The 19,394-nt window shown below is 44.5% G+C and overlaps 2 protein-coding genes across 3 annotated transcripts in view; one reads left to right on the forward strand and one right to left on the reverse strand.

Annotated features, from left to right (window-relative positions):
• The window catches only part of ABHD12 (abhydrolase domain containing 12), a 324,548-nt gene extending 323,583 nt beyond the window's left edge, over positions 1-965 (reverse strand). Inside the window, 1 exon segment of the mRNA XM_030196277.1 lies at positions 892-965. The gene's annotated coding sequence lies outside the window, so the exon portion shown is untranslated.
• A 143-nt stretch (positions 966-1,108) lies between these two features.
• The window catches only part of GINS1 (GINS complex subunit 1), a 97,932-nt gene continuing 79,646 nt past the window's right edge, over positions 1,109-19,394 (forward strand). Inside the window, exons 1-2 of one of the 2 annotated variants that reach the window (XM_030196278.1) lie at positions 1,109-1,223; positions 5,527-5,591. In XM_030196278.1, the coding sequence (XP_030052138.1) occupies positions 1,149-1,223; positions 5,527-5,591 (140 nt within the window). In that variant the 5' untranslated portion in view covers positions 1,109-1,148. Of the gene's footprint in view, positions 1,224-4,292; positions 4,312-5,526; positions 5,592-19,394 lie in introns of those variants that run through there. The other variant, XM_030196280.1, reaches the window with a different exon arrangement.

Raw genomic sequence — 19,394 nt, forward strand, 5'->3', positions numbered from 1 at the left:
GTTTAGAAGGATAAGTAATTAAAGCTAAAATCCAAACATGACAAATGGAAAAATATCAAGCAGCTATTTAGCCTTTAAAAACCTTAGGTTACTGGGGAAAAATGCACTACATTGCTAATTATTATATACTGTATTTTCAGGTTAGCTAGTAAGCCATATTTAAAACGTGCCCTGTGCTTTGAATCATACCATACAAAAGAAACCAGCTGGATTTCCTAGATCATGATGCTCAGCTATCAGTCATGCCGACGTCAAGCCATAGAAATCCATGAGCCAGTATGTACTAGTACGAATAACAGGTCAACCTGTATTTTTCAATTTCCGAGACATATTGGGGGGGGGGTGGGGGGGGGGGGAGAGGGAAGAAGAGTCCAAAGGCCAGATTTTCTCATTATTTCAGTGGCAAAACCGTCCAGCATATAGGTCCATCGTCTGGAGATTCACCCACCTCCGACAGAGGGACCCACCAAAGCATTTGACCACGGGAGTCGATAGATATACGCCAGAGGTGTCCCCGACTAGACGGGGTTTTAAAAAAAATACCCTGACGACACGACGAAGACAGCGATAACCCAGCACCGGGCTGAATATCAGCTACCACTTCCCTATAGGAAATGGGCTGGGGGTAGACCACAGGTGGTATATAGCCCCAATCTTTTACCCCACAATATCAGTAACCAAAGATAATCGAAGGAGGAGTTGTATGTTTGCCTGATCCCCCCAACCAACCTCTGCCAGGCTGCTCCTCGGTTCCGGGTTGTAAACCTCGGGTTGCGAGGGTCTCAGCCGCGATGGCACGTTATAAGAAGAGCCCTCCAATGTCACAGACTGAACCGGGTTCCTCAATTCGTTCCCCTTTTCCTTCCAAGAGAAGTAACGGAAGGTACTCACGGTGTTTCCCGGCGAAGACAGTTGACTGAAACAGCCAATTTCCAAAGCTACAGGATCAACAGCAGGGATCAGGAGGTAAAAAGTAAACCCACCAGAGAAGCTAAGTATGAGCACTCCGAGTTCCCGTACGAGGTGCGGTTGAGGCGGGGCTAGCGTCTTTGTGTGAGCTCCTATTGGTGGGAACGGTTTGGCGCGAAATGTTAGTGGTGGTCGTTGGTCGTGGGTAGTTTGTTTTGTGGTGAACCGGCTGTGTCGGGATGTTTTGTGAGAGGGCGCTGGAACTAGTCAGAGAGCTGCACCGGGCGGCCGATGGACAGCTACCTGCTTTTAATGTGAGTGTCTGACAGCAATAACGCTGTTGCCTGTGTGTGTAATTTGTTTATTTTTTTTAAGTTCGCTTCAATATGGGCGCTCGATGTGGGTCGTGGACCTGTCCCACTTCCAACCTAACCGTGCAGCAGTTGTGAGAGCCTGGCCTTGAAGCGTTTATCTGACAAATCATAGTCTGTAAATCTGTGAGTGACTGAAGGCAGGTTCCATTATTCTAAAGCCACGTAGGACAGTTCTCACAGTCTGTCATAATAGCCTGAATAAGGCGAATATCCTGCTCTGTTTTAGCTATGATATAATGAAAGTGAATTACAAACTTAGGAGTCAGCTCTGTGGGTGCTTGAACACTCCCAATGTTGAATACACTTTTTGACTGTGTTCAGGCATAAATAATTTCTGTTAGGTTTAGCAGCCCCAATATTTTTTGAAAAGTTGACTCCTATGTTTAAAAATCGTCATCCAGCCTAGAAACCTATGCAAACCCCTAATCCTAGTACTGTAATGCTGGGACCTGTTAACGGCGTTTAGATGGATCTCAGACCACATTTCCGATGTGATGGTACAGATCCTCATTGGTTTCGGGCTTTAACCTCTATAAGCATCCTCTCTCTGGCCCAATCAACTTTTTACCTCAAACTGGATCAGGAACTTAGGAGTTTGCAGCCTTTGTTTCCTGCAGTAATTAATATAATCACTAGTAATTCACTTATAATGCAATATAGAAAATGTTTTCGCAATAATACTTCAAGGAGGTTAGAATGAGAACCAGAGACGGTACAAGGCTGTCTAGCCCATCATATGAGCTGAAGCCGGTAGACTGAGATTGCCACCACACTGTTCACCCAAAGCAATAGCAAACGCTATTGAAAACAATAGTAAAAGATTATTAGAAATAAGGGACTGTCTATGCGCAGACTGACTATGCGCGGTCTATCTATAAAAAGTCAAAACTGTTCCAGTTGGATGGGCAGTTCCTTAAAAGGTGGAGGACAAAAGATTATTTTTTTTTTAAACTTATTTGACAAAAAAAAAAAAAGCAGACCGGATACTAGGAATTATTAGGAAAGGGTTGGTGAATATGACTGAAAATACTATAATGCCTCTGTATCGCTCCATGCTGCGACCACAGCTTGAGTATTGCATTCAGTTTTGGTCACCATATCTCAAAAAAGATATAGCGGAATTAGAAAAAGTTGAAGAGTTGCCAAAATGCCAGACTTTCTCAGTCGAAACACTCTGGATCCCAGAGAGTGGACCCTAAGTGATGTGGTGTTTCAGTCAGTGGTGGAGTGCTGGGGGCTTCCCAGGATGGATCTGTTTGCTTCCTCACTCAATACGAAGCTTCCTCTATTCTTCAGTTGTCGAAGGCAGCCCAAAGTGCAGGGGGTAGACATGCTCCTTCAGCCCTGGCTGGCCGGCCTTCTTTATGCGTTCCTCCATGGCCTCTCATAGGGTGTCTAATTCAGAGGATCGAGATGCACAGGGGCCAGGTGATTTTGGTCTCTCCGGACTGGCCTTGCAGACCTTGGTACGCTGATCTTCGACGTCTACTGGTTGTGTGTCCTCGCAGTTTTCTGGAGATGCTGGGTCTTCTGTTGCAGGGCCCGGTGTCTCATCTGGATCTGGTTTGATTCTGTCTTATGGCTTTGCTCTTGAGTGGGCACGGTTTACAAAGAGGGTATACTCTGTGAACGTAGTTAATACCATGCTCCAATCTCAGCGTCGGTCTACATCCCTGAATTATGTAAGGACGTAGAGGATCTTTGAGGCGTGGTGTGAGGGGTTGAGCATCTCTCCCTTTTGGGCCTCGGTTTCGCAGATTTTGGATTTTTTACAAAAGTCTGGCATTAGCCTCCCTTGTGGTGCAGATTGTGGCCTTATCCTGCTTTTGGGGTCATGTTCACGGGAAGTCTCTGGCTAGCCATCCGGATGTCGTAAGGTTTTTGCGAGGGACGAACCTCATTCGTCCTCCCTCTTGGTAATCTCGGTTCTTATGAAGCCTCCTTTGAGCCTTTGTCTTCCAGTACCGTAAAAGATTTGACGCTGCCTCTTTTGGACATTTGTAAGGCGGCAACTTGGTCTTCTTTGCGTTCCTTTTCAAAGCATTACAGATTGGATGTCTAGAATCATCAGGAGGCCGTTTTCAGAATAAAGGTTCTCACAGTGGGGTTGCTTGGATCCCTCCCATGATTATACTGCTTTGTTACTTCCCATCAGTCACATTCTGGGCCGGTTCAGAGGGACGCTAAGGAATGAGAAATTAGACCTTACCTGCTAAATTGCTTTCCTTTAGTCCCTCCGAACCGGCCCAGATCCTTCCCTCAGTGTGTTCTGTTTTTTTCTATCGTTCAGTGGTTCAGGTTCACTGGGAGCTGTGTTGTACGTTTGCTGTTACATTGTTTAAAAAAAAATCAAAGAACATAAGCAAGAATAATAGTGATAATAATGGAGACATCAGTGTCTGGTATTCGAGGGCATGTCTTTAGGAAACTTTCATTACGTGGCACGGGCTCTGTGTTAGTGAAGTGCCGGTGGCTGCTCAGACTTACTGCTCTCTTCCTTCTTCTGCTTTGGTACAGTAATACTGGATCTTTTCTCTAGCTGGCAAGGGCACTTATTGGCTCTCTCTAGAGTCACAGTTTCTCAGTTTCCACTTGCTGGAAGGCGTGCACAACCCATCAGTCACATTCTGGGCTGCTCCGGAGGGACTAAAGGAAAGCAAATTAGCAGGTAAGGTCTAATTTTGCACCATTGCTATAGCAAAACACAAGAGCAGCTCTATACCACAACTGCCATCTTGACTCCTCCCCACCAGCTTATGCTAGTGTTTTTTATAAAGACACTAGGGATATTTGTAATAAGCTGTTTTAGTTACTTATGCAAAATGGCGTCCTGCGGGATACACTCAGGTTTCCTGCAGTAAGTGCCATATGTGTATGTGCCAACTGCATGCTAAAAAATATTTAAATTTTTTTTTGTAGGAGGCAGAAGGGTGGGTATTCTTGCGCCAATCAGCACAACTACATTACCACATGCTAACTGATTAGTGCAGGAATAGCATGTGAGCCCTTGCCTCCCACAAAATAGGTAGTGGTAAGTACACACACACTAATTTTTTTTTAATGGCCGCACCCTAATGACAACATTAGTGCATGGACATTAATACAAAAAAGCAGAAAAAAGTCATGTTTACAGCTGTGGTAAAAATGGCCTTAGTGCATGGGAAAAACCTGCACAAAGGCATGCTAAGGCCACTTTTTGCTGCAGCTTAGTAAAAGTACCCCATAGGCACCTATGTGTTTGTCTACCCAGCTTCTTGGCTCCACTAAATCTGGGAGTGTAGTGACATGTTCCATTTCTAATATATATATATATATATATATATATATATATATGGCTTCAGGCTGTTTCCCTTCTTTAAAATACAAATTTCAAAGGGATTTCCCATTTTTTTTCCTTTTTGAAAACATACCTCACTCACTAAATCACTTGTCTTCAGAGGAAAAAAAGTTGTCCTTACCTGTAACAGATGACCTCTCTGGATAGCAGGTCTCCATTTGCACAAGATTCCCATTTGACATTATTCTGCCTCTAAGCTAATATATGAAAGGGGAATGGGATTTACCATCCATGTTTAGAGAAAGTCTGTTGACTTTCCAGGTAAGAAAGGTTCATATCCATTCATTTCACCACAGATAGGCTCATGGCACACTTGTATAAATGGTGAATTGCTGTATTCAGAGAGCACATATTACAAGTAGGCAGCTTTGATTTCTAAGACAGCTGCAGTAAACAGAAAACATAAAAATATGCCTCTGCACCAAAATATAAAATTTTGTGCCTTTAGTAAAATGTTTGACTGATCAATTATTTATTCCTCCTCATAGATTCTGGTTAGCATTAGCCTGTAATCGCTGGATTCAATTGCTCTTTGCATCTGGGGTAAACAACTTCAACAGAGCCCATCCCCACCCCATTACATATCTAGCATGTTGATAAGCTTCTTTCTTATGACTGAGCCATATTCTAATGTATCTAAATTAACTCTCCTGTATTCTTGAAAGGAACGTGTATATTTCTTGTTGTATGCATATTTCTTATTTTTTACAGACTAAGGTCCCTATTTACTAAGCAGCGCTAAGGGGGCATTAGCATTTTTAGCATGCGCTAATAATTAGGACGCGCTAAATGCATATAGGCGACTCTAGCATTTAGCGCGGCTTAGTAAACAGGGTCCTAAATTTTTAATGTTGGAAGAAATTACTGACTGTTTCTTTACCCTAACTTACGTTTCTGTGCACGTAGGAGGATGGAATCAGACAAGTTCTGGAGGAAATGAAATCTCTTTACGAACAGAATCAGGCAGATGTGTAAGTCTTGTCGTCGTAAGTCCTGTTTGTGTAGCTACATATTAAACCTACAACCCGCCCTCCTTTCCCCCTCAAAATATACTGATGAAGCTGTCACATCAGATAAACCATCCTTTCATTTAAATGACAAATGGAGATTCATACACAAATGCGTTTCCACGTGATATGCATTCATGACTAAACATGAGGGCTTAAATCTTTGTTGCTCTTCTGGTATGAGGCAGATTTTCATTTGCTTTTATGGATATGACCAGTTTTGGTATTTTTTTAATAGCTCACTTTTACTGGGATAAGGCAATCTCAAATGGAATAGTAGTATATAATGCCAAACTGAAGAACTTGGCTTGATTCCAACTCCAGGAGTCTCCCTTTTAAACTATGTGAGAGATGACAGTACTTGCAAAATGCCTTCTTGGCCACTGAGCAAGAGAAGATTGTGCCGAGGACTTCTGTGATGCAGGCATTTAATAGCTAGCACAGTTAGAAAGAGCTGTGTCTTGTTTTCTCAACCACCTGTCATATTTGTTATGGGAAGAGATGTGGAAAGAGCAGATTTCTTTCATGTGGAATCTGAATGGGAAGCAGTAAATTTTGGGGAGCTTGCAGAAGAGCTAAGCAGTAAAATCATGTATGTAAATTTAATGAAGAAAAGAAATAAATTATAACATTTTATTCATTTTAATAAAATGTCAGTGCATATAGCAATTAGTAATTCTGAGTCTTTGTTGATTATACTTCACTAGTATATTATTAACACAGAAATGTAGAAAATGTTGGCAGATATGGAATACATATTCCAGCCAGTATCCCCATTTGTACCTGCCTGCTGTGCTGTGATCTTTCTCCCTCCCCCACTAAGTTCCTGTTGTATCTATCCCATGCAAGCTTAAATACTGGCACTGTTTTAGCTCTGGCTACCCCTTTAAGCAGCAACTCTGCAAATCAAAGAGAGCATGGCCATAGATCTCATATTAGATGGATTTAATTGCTTCTTGGGTTCATTTATGACAACCCGATCAATATGAATTAATCAGACTCAGTAACTGAAGCTATTTGACATTCTTGATAATGGTGTGAAAACATTTTTAAAATAAAATTATCCAGAATATATTCAGTGCAATACTAGCAAACAAGGGGGTCCTTTTACAAAGCTGCGGTAAAAAGTGGCCTGTTGTAGTGTGTGCGCACGTGTTTTGGGCACATGCTGGGCCACCTTTTACCATGGCTAGGAAAAAGTCCATTTTTTTAATGGGCCAGGAAATGGGCTTGCGCTAATATTAAAACTAGCGTGCGTCTATTTACGGCCTGAGACCTTACTGCCACCCATTGACCTAGCGGTAAGGGCTCACACTACCCACGCAGCGTGCGCCAATGTGGGCGCGCTGCCGTTTACTACCAGGCATAACCCCCACGGTAGAAAATGCAAAATTATTTTCTACAGCAGGATTTGGCGTATGACAAAATTGGAATTACCGCCGGGCACACGCACTATCCTGGCGGTAGTACCGATTGGGCGCACGCTACCTGCGCTTTAGCCCTCCCTCATCTTTGTAGAAGGGCCTCAAGGTTTATAAGATATTTGAATTCTTCTCAGTGATTTAAGCTTAGCTGTGACCAAGTGTAAAGTCTAGACCTTAAAACATATAACAATTTTCACTATAAAATGTGTTTTCCTTGTTTCTGCATTTTTCAGTATTGCATATATGGCCTTTGTATGAAGTTAATGGAACACCAGATGGCATTGGTCCTCATAAATTTTATTTTCCTTGCTTAGTGTCCCTCCAGACCGGCCCAGAAAGATACTGATGGGTTGTGCACTCCTTCCAGTAGGTGGAGACTGAGAATTCCGACTCTTGTGAGAGCCAATAAGAGCCCTGGCTAGCTACAGTAAGATCCAGTATTCTCATTCTCCAGCAGGTGGAAGGTGGTGAGCCCTTCAGTCTCTTAATATTCTATATCTTTCTATTTTTGACTCCTTTTGGTTAAAATAAAATCTATATTGTTTCTCCTATAGTTCATTCTGTGCAATGAGGTTTTTGGAAAAAAAAAAGGGCAATTTTTTTGTTCCTAAAGGCTAAAGGAGGCTGAGGCCTGTGGGGGTTCTCGTTCAGCCTGGGTGGGGGGGTGCGCCACACTTGGATGGCTGGGTCCCTCACCCCACAACTACCTCCTGACTTCTTTTATTAGTGCAATTTAAGGATAATTGGGTCTTCCATTCTGCACTAACCTCGCCCTTTCGAGCACAGAGCACTGCTTCTGTGTTGTAAAAACAAACCGCTAAATGAGCAAAGCAGTTCAGCTTCTGGATTCCTGCCTTTATTGCAGTCTGTATTTAACTCTCCTGCATTTTCTGAAGCTCTTTTTTCTTGTTCGGGTGGTTTGGAAAAAAAAAAAACATCAGGTATGCCAGTACAGGGGCCTCATGGTGTCTGGTATTTGCAAATTTTGTACTGCCAGAGAGGTCTTGATGCTTTTATCAGAGTCGGGGGGGGGGGGGGGGGGTGTATATCGGGCGTTCCGCTTTCGGCTCCGGTTTTGACAGGAAGCACCGCTGTTTTACAGCCATAGCCTGCCTCATCCAAGCTCTCTTCTTTGGCTCCAGAGGTTGCTTTGATGCCTAGGTCATCACAGGGGGGAGAACTTCAAAGGGGTTTTCCTCCCAAATTTGTATTGTGTCAGATGCTCCATTTCATCTTTCAAGGTCCATGGTTTGGCTTTACCCGTTTCCGGATCCAGACCTGTAGTTGATGCAGTGGTTTCTGCTGTTACTAAGCGCAATACCGTCCCTGTTGACGGAGGCACAGCACTGAAAGATGTACAAGATCAACATATGGAATCTCTTTTAAAGTATTCTTTTGATATCTCCAACTCCTTGTGACTCTGGGCAAGTCACTTAACCCTCCATTGCCCCATGTAAGCCGCATTGAGCCTGCCATGAGTGGGAAAGCGCGGGGTACAAATATAACAAAAAAAATATTTATATATATATATCTCGGCACTGGCAGTCCAAGTAGCTATCTGCGGTTCTCTGATAGCCGGGGCTTGTTTTTGTTAAAGTCTATGGCTTTAAGTGTTGCGGACCGTCATTCTCTTTGGCTTTGAGGCTGGTAGGCTGATGTGGTTTTCAGATGATGTCTCCTTAGTGGATGCTGAGGTGGCTAAGATAGAGATGGGCTTTGCTTTCATAGCGGATACCTTGTATGATTTGTTTAGGGCCTTTTCCAAGTCTGTGGCTTTAAGTGTTGCGGCCCATCATTCTCTTTGGCTTTGAGGCTGGTAGGCTGATGTGGCTTCTAAGTCTAAACTTAGTAAGTTCCCCTTTCAAGGATCTTTTCTGTTTGGTGATGAATTGGATAAATTAGTTAAAAGTCTAGAGGATACTAAAGTTCCTCGACTTCCTGAGGATCGCCTTAGGCTGGACGGTTGCGTCCTTCTTTCCAGTTGGGGACATGGCAGAAATTTTTGTCTGTTGCGGGTGGGCAGAGTAGCTACTGGTCAAAGGTCTCGCTATTTTCAAAGGTTCCAATCCTTTAGAAATGCCTGATATGAGGGGTCACGTGATGGCAGCGACCTGAGCGGACGTCTTCAGCTCAGCTCCCCTCTCCCCTACCACTTTGGACTGCAAAAACACTGAGTTTCACTGCTACACTGGCTCTCATTTTTGCTGGACATGAAATACTGATGGCTGGGCTACAAATATAGAGCATTTGGAGATTGGGAACTACAGGAGCACTTTGGTATGCCGGCTAAGACTGCGCGGCTGGGACGCAAGAAAGCTGCGCCCATTGCACAAAACAAGTCGTTGCCTGCCTCACCAAACGGGCTCAAACCAGTAATCTCTGATGAAACTGTCCAGGTTTCTATGCAACACCTATCTCAACTATTAGATGACAAGCTTGCAAAGTTACTTGCTAGCACGTAGGAAATCGAGGACTATGTAGCAAACCATGCGGCACGATAACAGCAGGTGGAGGACCGCGTCTCCACCCAGGAGGATCGAACGCATTCAATGGAGGGCCTGCTCGATGAGATTCGGGGACAGGTGCGCACCTTGGTAGAAAAAGTGGGGGACCAAGAAAACCGTGGCCACAGAAAGAACCTGCGGATTATCAGCATACCTGAGGACATCCCCGATTCGGCTTTGGTGGCTCTGGCAGAGACTTGGCTCCCAAAGACTCTGGGGCTGCCTTCTGAAGTAGGCACCTTGCACATGAAACGCATACACAGGTTTGGAGAGCGCAAGGAAATCACTGGAAGGCTGAGGACGGTTATAGCTTGCTTCCTCAACTATGCAGTGAAAGCTAAACTGTTGGATCTCTATAAGAAGCAACGATCCTTGGATTACAACGGAGTGCGTCGGTTACTGTTTCAAGACTTTTCGGTTAGAGTGGCGGAGCAATGCAGATTACTGACGCCATATTGTTCTCAACTTTTTTTTCCAAAGGAATTAAGTTTGCCTTTCATTATCTGGTGAAGGTCCGAATTGCTCATGATAACCACACGATAACCCTGACAAAGGTTGAAAAACTGCGCTCTTTTTGCTCTCATTTTGCCCGCATATTCTGAGCCACCGCATGAGACTGTTATCTCCTGCGCAGTTGCAGGCTCGATCTTCTGAGATTGCCCAATATTCTTAGAACAATGTTTTGGTCAAGGAAAAAGAGGCTTATTAGTCTCTCACGAGGGCAATCGACTGATACCCTCTTACAGAATGCTACTGGATTAATCTGCATTGAAGGCAATGTACTGTTATCTGATGCTGTAACGGTGGTTTGGGGGGGTGGGGGGCAGGGGGATTCTTATTCTCATTTCTTTTGTGGTATGGTCCCCTTGGAGGCATTTTGGCTATAGAGGACTATATGTCTCTGATGCTATTAGGGGGGACGGGGAGGTGGGTGATTGTTGGGGTGTGGATTTGTGGATGTGGGTTGCAATTTTGGTTTGGATGGGAGAGCGGTTGGTGTGTGATTGGGGGTCCGGGGATTTGTTGTGGGCGCTTGGAGAATGTCAAGGGGGGTGGGAGGGGTGGATGGGTGGGGATGGAACGGGAAGGGAAAGGTTAACTGTTTTCTGTGCCCGGGGAACGCTAATATTCTTAGTATTTCTGGTAGGAATATAACACTGTACTTGTGTGGGTGGTCAGGCTGGTACGCCGCCCCCAGGAGTTTTTACAGATTCTCGTGTTTGCAGCAACTGTGCTCTGGTGGTGGGATGGGTAACATGCGCATTGCCACATTAAATGTGGATAGCATTCACTCGCCAGTGAAGCGCACAAAAATTCTGTAATATAGTAAGCGTATGAAAACAGACATTTTAATGCTACAAGAAACACACCTTACACAGTCTGAGTATGTTAAGTTGAAGAAAGACTGGGTGGGGGGAACTGGCCTTTGCCTCATAATAATAGGCAACGAGGCATGGCCATTCTTATTCACAAATCTTTGGACTGTACTAAACACAGATTAATACAAGACCCTGAAAGCCGATATGTGATCTGGATGGGACTTATTCAGGGTCTCAGGATAGCTTTGTGCTCGGTATATGCCCCCAGTGTATACTCCCACAGATTTTTTTCCATGCTGCTGGCATATTTGGCCCTGCTGACAACAGACTTGTGATAGGGGGCAGCATTAATATCACGGCAGATCCGTTGATTGACTGTAAACTGCCCAAGGCTCGAGCGAAGGGGGCTGACGGAAAGGGCATCAATTTCCTAATGCGGGAGTTGAGCCTACTAGACGTTTGGCAGACATTGCATCCTAATGAGCATGATTACACTTTTTACTCGCATGTGCACAAGGTGTATGCCCGCCTAGACTATGTTTTGCTCTCCCTCCCCATCACTGTTGCCTTCGGCTTGGTCATCAGGCATAGACCCATAATTTGGGCTTGGTCATAATTTGGTGTGGGTAGAACTGGGATTACAAGGGGGGTCCAATAAGGCAGGCTGGCGTATGAATCCCACGCTATACAAGGGCTAAATTCAAAGAGAGGCCTGGAATCCCTTTTTACAAGACAGTTACCCGGGGGATGTAGCCCCTGTAGTATTTTGGGAAGCAGGCAAGGCAGTAATGAAGGGAAAAATCATTAAGTATACCAGCCGTAAACGCAGGGAAATAGATGGGCAGCTCGTCCAATTAATCCGACAACTTCAGGAGGCTAGAGGTGACATCTTGCAGGGGAACTGATCTGGGGATAAATACTGGAAGATTACGAAGTGTATTAATGAAGTGTTCAATCAAAGAGCCCTGCAAGACATTCAGTTGTATAAGTATGACTTGCATCGATGGGGGAACAAAGCGGGCAAATTACTGGCCACACTGGTCCGCAATCGAACAGCTAAAAAACTTGTCACTCATATTAAATCTAAGACCAGTGACTTGCTCACAAGAGGAGAGGATATACAAAGTGCATTTGTAGATTTTTATAAATCGCTGTATGACTCAGGTAGTTGTGATGGGCAGCAGTGGGAAGCTTTTTTTTTTTTTTTTTAGGGATCTCCAGTTGCCTGTCCTCACTGTGGACCAGTCTGAATGCCCCAATTACGGGCAATGAGATTCAGCAGGCTATTAAGAAATAAATTAGCAAAGGCGCCGGGCCCATATGGTCTTGTCTCTGAATCTCACTTAGTTGGCCCATTTTGGGGGGATTATGCCAGGCCCTGTGCAATCTTACCCAGCAAACGGGGTCCCTAACACACGCTACTATAGTTGTGCTTCCCAAACCAGGTCGGGTCTCAGAGCTATTGGGCTCTTTATCACCCAATTTTCTTACTAAACCAAGTCATCAAACTCTTTGCCAGATCTGCGCCTTTATAATGTCGCAGCAGCTTTACAGTGGATACATGAGCTCCATACGGGCCATCTTAAATATGCGACCGAGGGTGTGTGGGAAGAGAGAGACACTCGCATTTCTGTGTTTAACGCTTTTCACTGTAAGAATACACGGGGACGTCTATCTCCCTTGCTACGTCCGTTAAAGGCAGCCTGGGACTGGTGGAGAACTACACTTGGGGGAACAAAAGGCCCTTTGCCATTTCTGGAACTCCTGCGAAATCCTGATTTTGCTGCTAGTCAAAACAGGTCTCCCTTTGGACTCTGGGTAAAACAAGGATGCAGATATGTAGGACAGGTGGTTGCCGTGGGGTGGTTGTCCTTCTTTTTCGCAATGTCAGTCAGAGTGGAATATTCCGCAGAAATATTTCTAATCCTACTTGCAGCTTCAACATTATATTTCCTCCTTAAAAAGCTCATTAGGGGTTGAGGTTTCTTTTACAACTCTGGATACTGTTTTTATGCAAATGCCAGCTAGCCTTAACAAACTTTCCTTATGGTATAAACTGAGCAAAGAGTATAGACCCTCCCCTTTTTTTACAACTCTAGCAAGAAATTGGAGTACTCGTCAAGGAGTAGAAGTGTCTGTAAAGGAGCTTTCTTAGTGTTTTAACTTAGCTTTCTGGGTCACACCTAATGTAGGATTCCACGAGATCCAATATAAAATTCTACATAAATGTGTACATCACTAGGAGCAAGGGCAAAATTATGGGTCTTTGAGATTCTGACATATGTGACAAGTGTGGTCTGGGCAGGTGTTCCTTGGTACATCATTTCTTAGAATGCAGGACACTTCAGGCATTTTGGTCTGGCATTCTTGATGTTTTGGAAAAAGTCTTGGGTGACTATGAGTGTTCCTATGGGATTTTACAAATGGGCTCCAACACTGACTTACTTAAACAAGGGCTTTCTGAACCCAATGTAAATGTGTACTGTTAGCTCTGATAGTGGCCAAAACAGTAATCTTGCAGCACTGGACTGGGCAGATATCCGCACCTCTGGAACAGTGGCACAATAGCATGCGGCAGATGGCTGACTGGGAAGATCGAAGGTTAACTGACCTGGCCCACTGGGCATCTTCAGAATACAAAGACTTATGGAAGAATTGTATGTGGTGGTTGTCCACTGTGTCTCGCATCCTTGCCTCTGTTGTTGTTTCTTCTTCTACATCTGCTCTTGTTTCTACCTTAGTTCAATAGCACCTGGGCATGGGTGGGGAAGGGGAAGAGGTTAGTTGGGGGGGTGGAGGGAGGGAGAGGATTAAATGGTTTAGAGGGGGAAAAAAAAGACAGTAGCTCATCAAAGCCTGATTGTGCTTTGTTCTGTGCTACTTGTTAATAAACAGATTCTCAAAAAAAAAATAGAAATGCCCGATGTGGAAATAGAGATGTAGGTGCTTCCTTCCAGTCCCCTGCTTGTCCGTCCCAATGAAGGTTTCAGGGCCCAACCTCCACTTCCAATGGGAGCTTGGTTAGCTCAGTTGTATTGGAGGTGGGCCCAAATTACCTGCATTCAATGAGTGCTCGAGGTTATTCACTACAGGTACACCTTAAGAGTTTGTGAGGCTGCTGCCAGATGCTTTCCTAGAGTCTCCTTGTTATTCTTGTCTAAAGGCTGGAGCGGTCAGGGTCATTCTGGAAAGGCTTCTTGCTTTACAAGTGGTCTGTCCTATGGTTCCTTCAGAAATAAGAACAAGTCGCTATTCCATTTACTTTGTAGTTCCAAAAAAAGAGGGGTTCTTTTGACCAATTTTGGATCTCAAGGCAGTCGACAGGATGCTCAAGGTCACCGTTTTCGTACAGAAACTGCATTCAGTCATTATGGCTGTTTGATCAGGAGAGTTTCTGACAGCTCTAGATTTGACAGAGGCTTATCTGCATATCTCAAGTCATCCTTTGCACCAAAGGTTTCTTCGTTTTGCAGTATTGGGCCAGCATTTTCAGTTTTCAGCTCTTCCTTTCGGTCTTGCTACGGCTCCTCGTACGAAAGTAATAGTGGTGGTGGCAGCGTCATTCTAGTCCATCCTTACCTGGACGATTGGTTGATCAGAGCAAAATCGTATCTGGAAAGTGTGCAAGCAATGGAGTGACTAGTTCAATTTCTTCAGTGACTTGGTTGGGTGGTAAACCCTCTCAAGAGTTGTCTGGTGCCGTCTCAGTCTCTCACTTATCTCGGAGTTTCCTTTGACACTCTGCAAGATCAAGTTTTTTTGCCTCAGAACAGAATTGTCAAACTTCAGGATCAGATACGGTCCCTTCTTTGCAAGCCAGTACCATGTGCAAGAGATTATCTTCAAGTCTTAGAATCCATGATGGCGACAGTCAAGGTAGTTCCTTGGGCTTGAGCATAGATGAGGCCTCTTCAGAAGTCTATTTTGTCCCGTTGGTCTCCGCAGACAGATTCTCTGTCAAATGGATTCTCGGGACTCAAGAACGAGGGAGTCTCTGTTGGTGGCTTCGGACACAAAATGTGGCTTAGGGGGTTCCTTTAGACCCTCCTCAGTGGGTCATAGTGACAACTGATGCCAGTCTCAGGGGCTGGGGAGCTCACTCTCTGAGACATATTGCTCAGGATCTTTGGTCCCTGGAGGAGATGTCCTTCTCAATCATTCTTTGGGAAACAAGAGCAATTCATCTGGCTCTGGAGGCATTCTGTCATCTACTCAAACACAGACCCGAGTTCTCTTGGACCATGCGACGGCAGTATCATACGGCAGTGGCATACGTCAATCGTCAAGGAGAAAGGAGAAGTCATCATCTAGAACAGGAAGCCGCTCTTCTCATATCTTGGATGGAGCGCCATCTCTCAGACCTGTTGGCCTCTCATGTGGCGGGGACACCGAATGTCCAATCGGACTTCCTCAGTCGTCACATTCTAGACCCGGGAGAATGGGAGCTCAGTGCAGCAGCTTTTCAGGTGATTCTGTATCAGTGGGGATTACCATCATGGATCTGATGGCTACAGTATGCAACTTCAAGGTGCCTCAATTCTTCAGTCACTGGAAAGATCACAAAGCAGAGGGCACAGATGCTCTTCTACAACCATGGCCGTCAGACCTTGTTTATATGTTTCTTCCATGGCCCCCTCTTAGGTCGTTTATTCAAAGGATCATGAGACACGCATGTCTAGTAATTCTGGTAGAAGAAGAAAAGCAGAAGAAAACAAGTGGTAAGTCGACCATGGACTCCAGAAATGAGAAGGACAACCTTGATAGAGAAGATTTATTGATAAAAAAGTTGGCAAAGCTCCATTGTGGAATCCCATCCACGTGTTCACCCTTTTCTGTCTGGACATCTTAGTGGAATGATAAACTTGGATCATCTTCTCAGCAAAGTTTGAGGGTTGACCACAATACCCTTTAAAATTTGTATTTTAAAGAAGGGAAACAGCCTGAAGCTTGGCTCTTGAAAGGGCGTGGTTAGCAAAGAGAGGTTATTCCTCTAATGTCATAGTTAGGATACTTCATTTGCGACGTCAGTCAACTTCTCTGAATTACATTTGAGCTTGGGGTATTTTTGAGGCTTGGTGTGCCGATCAATCTTTTTCTGCATTTCGTGTGTCGGTTGTCCAAATCTTAGATTTTTTTACAGGACGGTTTTGATAAAGGCTTGGCAATTGCTTCACTTAAGGTGCAGATTGCAGCATTGTCTTGTTTTCAAGGTAGAATCAAAGGGAAGTCTTTGTCTAGTCATTCAGATGTTCGCTTTCTTTGAGGTGCGGGGTTACGTCCTCCGTCTAGACCGGGTTTTTTTTTCCTGTTTGGGACCTCAAAATAATTCTCTCGGCCCTTGCTAGGCCGCCTTTTGAACCTTTGGCGGCCTGCTGTCTGAAGGATTTGATACTTAAAGTGGTGTTTTTAGTTGCCATTACCTCGGCTTGGTAAGTGTCGAAGTTTCAGGCGTTTTCCTATGAGTCTCCTTTTTTTGGAGTTTTCTAAGGAACAAGTAATTTTATGCCCTGTGCCTTCCTTTCTTCCTAAGGTTTTGTCCAGGTTTCATTTGAACCAGTTGGTATTTTTTATCGGTACTAGATTCATCTTCAGGGTCAGGTGAACAGCGGAGTTTGTGAAAACTCGATGTCGAGAGAGTCCTTAAGCATTATTTTTGGATTACGGAGGATTTCAGACAATCGGATTGTCTTTTTCTGCTCATTGAAGGCACCCGCAAGGGTTTAGCGGTGTCTAAGCCTACCATTTCAAGATGGCTAGAAGAGATGATTGCTTCCGCTTACCTTCTATCTGGAAAACCTATTCCAAAATGGGTAAAGCTCACTCTACTAGAGAACAAGCAGCATCGTGAGCTGAGCACTTCTTAGTGCCGCCTTTGGACATATGTAAGGCAGCAACATGGTCTTCCTTGCATTATTTTTCTAAACATTACAGATTGGATGTACAATGTCGTCAGGATGCAGTTTTTGGAGCAAGAGTCCGTATGGCAGGATTACTAGGGTCCCTCCCTTAGTTGTACTTCTTTGTTTCTTGCCATCAGTATTTTTCTGGGCCGGTCCAGAGAGATGCTAAGGAATGAGAAATTAGATCTTACCTGCTAATTTGCTTTCCTTTAGTCCCTCTGGACCGGTCCAGAACCCTCCCTGTGCTTTGATTTCTTGGCCATTAATCTCTGTCTGATGCCTTAAGAACAATGTAATTTAGTATTGTATATTAGTTTTGTGGGTATTGAGCTGCTTTGAGCATTTGTAGTCAGTCATTATTAAAAAAAAAGACCCACATACTTGCCTTAAATATATATAACACCTATAAGGCTCCACCTGTTGCCTATTTGGCTTTACCAGTTACACAGAAGTTACTTTTCATCCTTTCCTGTTTTGTTAATGGATCTTACTGTAGCTAGCCAGAGCTTTTATTGGCTCTCACGAGAGTCAAAATTCTCAGCCTCCATCTGCTGGAAGGAGTGCACAACCCATCAGTATCTTTCTGGGCCAGTCCAGAGGGACTAAAGGAAAGCAAATTAGCAGGTAAGATCTAATTTCTCCTTATTGACCAGGCCAGAGAAGTGGATTATGATCCCCCTGCCAACAGATGGAGCCAGAAATAGTTCAGAGCTGACTTTACTCCCCTTAAAGGGAGTTGATACTGCCATCCAGCTCCTCAGTATTTCTCTGGCTGTAGCAGATGGTGCAGACATATCTAGTGCAGCATCTTTGAGTAGGCCGCTTCCAAGTAGGCTGTAGGCCTAGACTCCTGGTGGACCATAGACCAAGTCCAGAGAACACTATAGGCAAACAGCCCTTTGGGGCTAGTTTCCCCCCCTTCAAGAATAGCCTTGATTGGAGTCTGAGTTCTCACACCAATGGGTCCAGTACCAGCAGTACTAGGTGGTACCCAGTGACCTTTCACCCTTGATGGATCTGACAGCAGGAACTGCTGACAGCACAGCCTCTTCATAGACTACCTCCTATTTCCTATAGTGCTGTGTTGGATTTCAGTAGTCAGGGGTCTGAAGTGATCACACTTCCTTCCCCCTGCCTTACTTACAACGCCTCTGGTATGCCTTGAAAAAAGGGAGCCTACATGCTGCTGCTAAGTCATGACACTGCTTCCTTCACCTGGTTCATTTGGCCTGGCTTGGGAGCACACAGGTAAGCAGATACCAAGTAGATGGATGCAATATGCTGTTCCTTCTCTAGCAAGTCTGGAAAATTAAAGGAGGTGATGCGCTGCAGTTAAGTCATGGCAGTTTAGCATGTCAGTTGGTGCATTTGGTCTAGCTTGGGAGCAGGCAAGCAGTTGCCAGGTGGGCAGGTGTGGTCTGTGGAGTTTTAGTTCCAAGCGCAAAACTTAAGGGATTCCCCAGATTAAGCTGTGGCCCATGTTGTGCGCATTGAATAAGACCTGGTCAGTGCTGCTGTATTGCTGGGATCAACATCCATTCTATTGCCACTTTGCACCAAATATACATAAGTACAGCATGCCAGGCTCAACTGGAGCAATTCCTGAAAGCTACATATCTTCCTTAAGGCATAGCAGATCCTGTGCAGCTTCAGTTCTTTACTGAGTTAAAATGCTAGCAGGTGACCTCACAGGCGTGATGAAACTTCTCTTTCTTCTTAGCTAGGGGAGCAATTTATCTATTTATTTGGATTTTTTAAACCATCTTTATGAAGAGTCACCCAAGATGGTATACAGTAGGTACAGTTTAACATCAAATGTACGCTACAAGGATGGATGGATTTGCCGTTATCAGTGTTAGGGAGAGTAAACATGATTAAAATGGTGTTGTTCCCCAAATGGCTTTATGTGATGCAGACCATCCCAGTTTGGCTCCGACAGAAAGACCTAAAGAGTTTTTACAAGCTTGCATCAAAGTTCTGCTGGAGAGGCAAGAAGCCGCGGGTTCGCTTCTCACGATTAGTGGGGAGCTGGAGTCGAGGAGGAATGGGCATGCCAAATTTAGAATTATACAATAAAGCATGTCATTTGAGATATCTGGGAGATTGGTGTTTAGACACGCAGCAATACACTCCTACGGCGCTGGAGGCAGCGCTTTGGGAACCGCATCATCTTTTTTCGCTTTTACACCACAAAACACGAGACCTACCGGAGGGATTCAGTAAAAGTGTGTTGTTGCGCTCTCTCCGAGAGGTGTGGGGAGTGCTTATTCGTCAACTGGGGGGGGACCCAACAACAACAGATTTGATAACCATACGTGGGAACAGTGCATTTTTACCAGGATTGTCAAGCCGATATTTTGTGGAATGGGCTAGACGGGGAATTTCTAAATTGGAACACCTGGTGGGTGAAGATGGGCAGCCTCTCACCGACGAGGAGTTATTGGGAAAGGTAGGCGACTCCTGGGGGAATAGATTTGCTATACGTCAAGTGCGACATTACCTCACTTCTTTACCGACAGATCCTTTGAGAACTCAGTTGGGGGAAAGGATACGGGAATTTTTTCACTCTTTTGGTGAGGGAGAAATCACAATATCCTCGCTTTATAAAACAATATCAGGA

Source organism: Microcaecilia unicolor, chromosome 3, assembly GCF_901765095.1.
Source record: "Microcaecilia unicolor chromosome 3, aMicUni1.1, whole genome shotgun sequence".
Taxonomy (NCBI): Eukaryota; Metazoa; Chordata; class Amphibia; order Gymnophiona; family Siphonopidae; genus Microcaecilia; species Microcaecilia unicolor.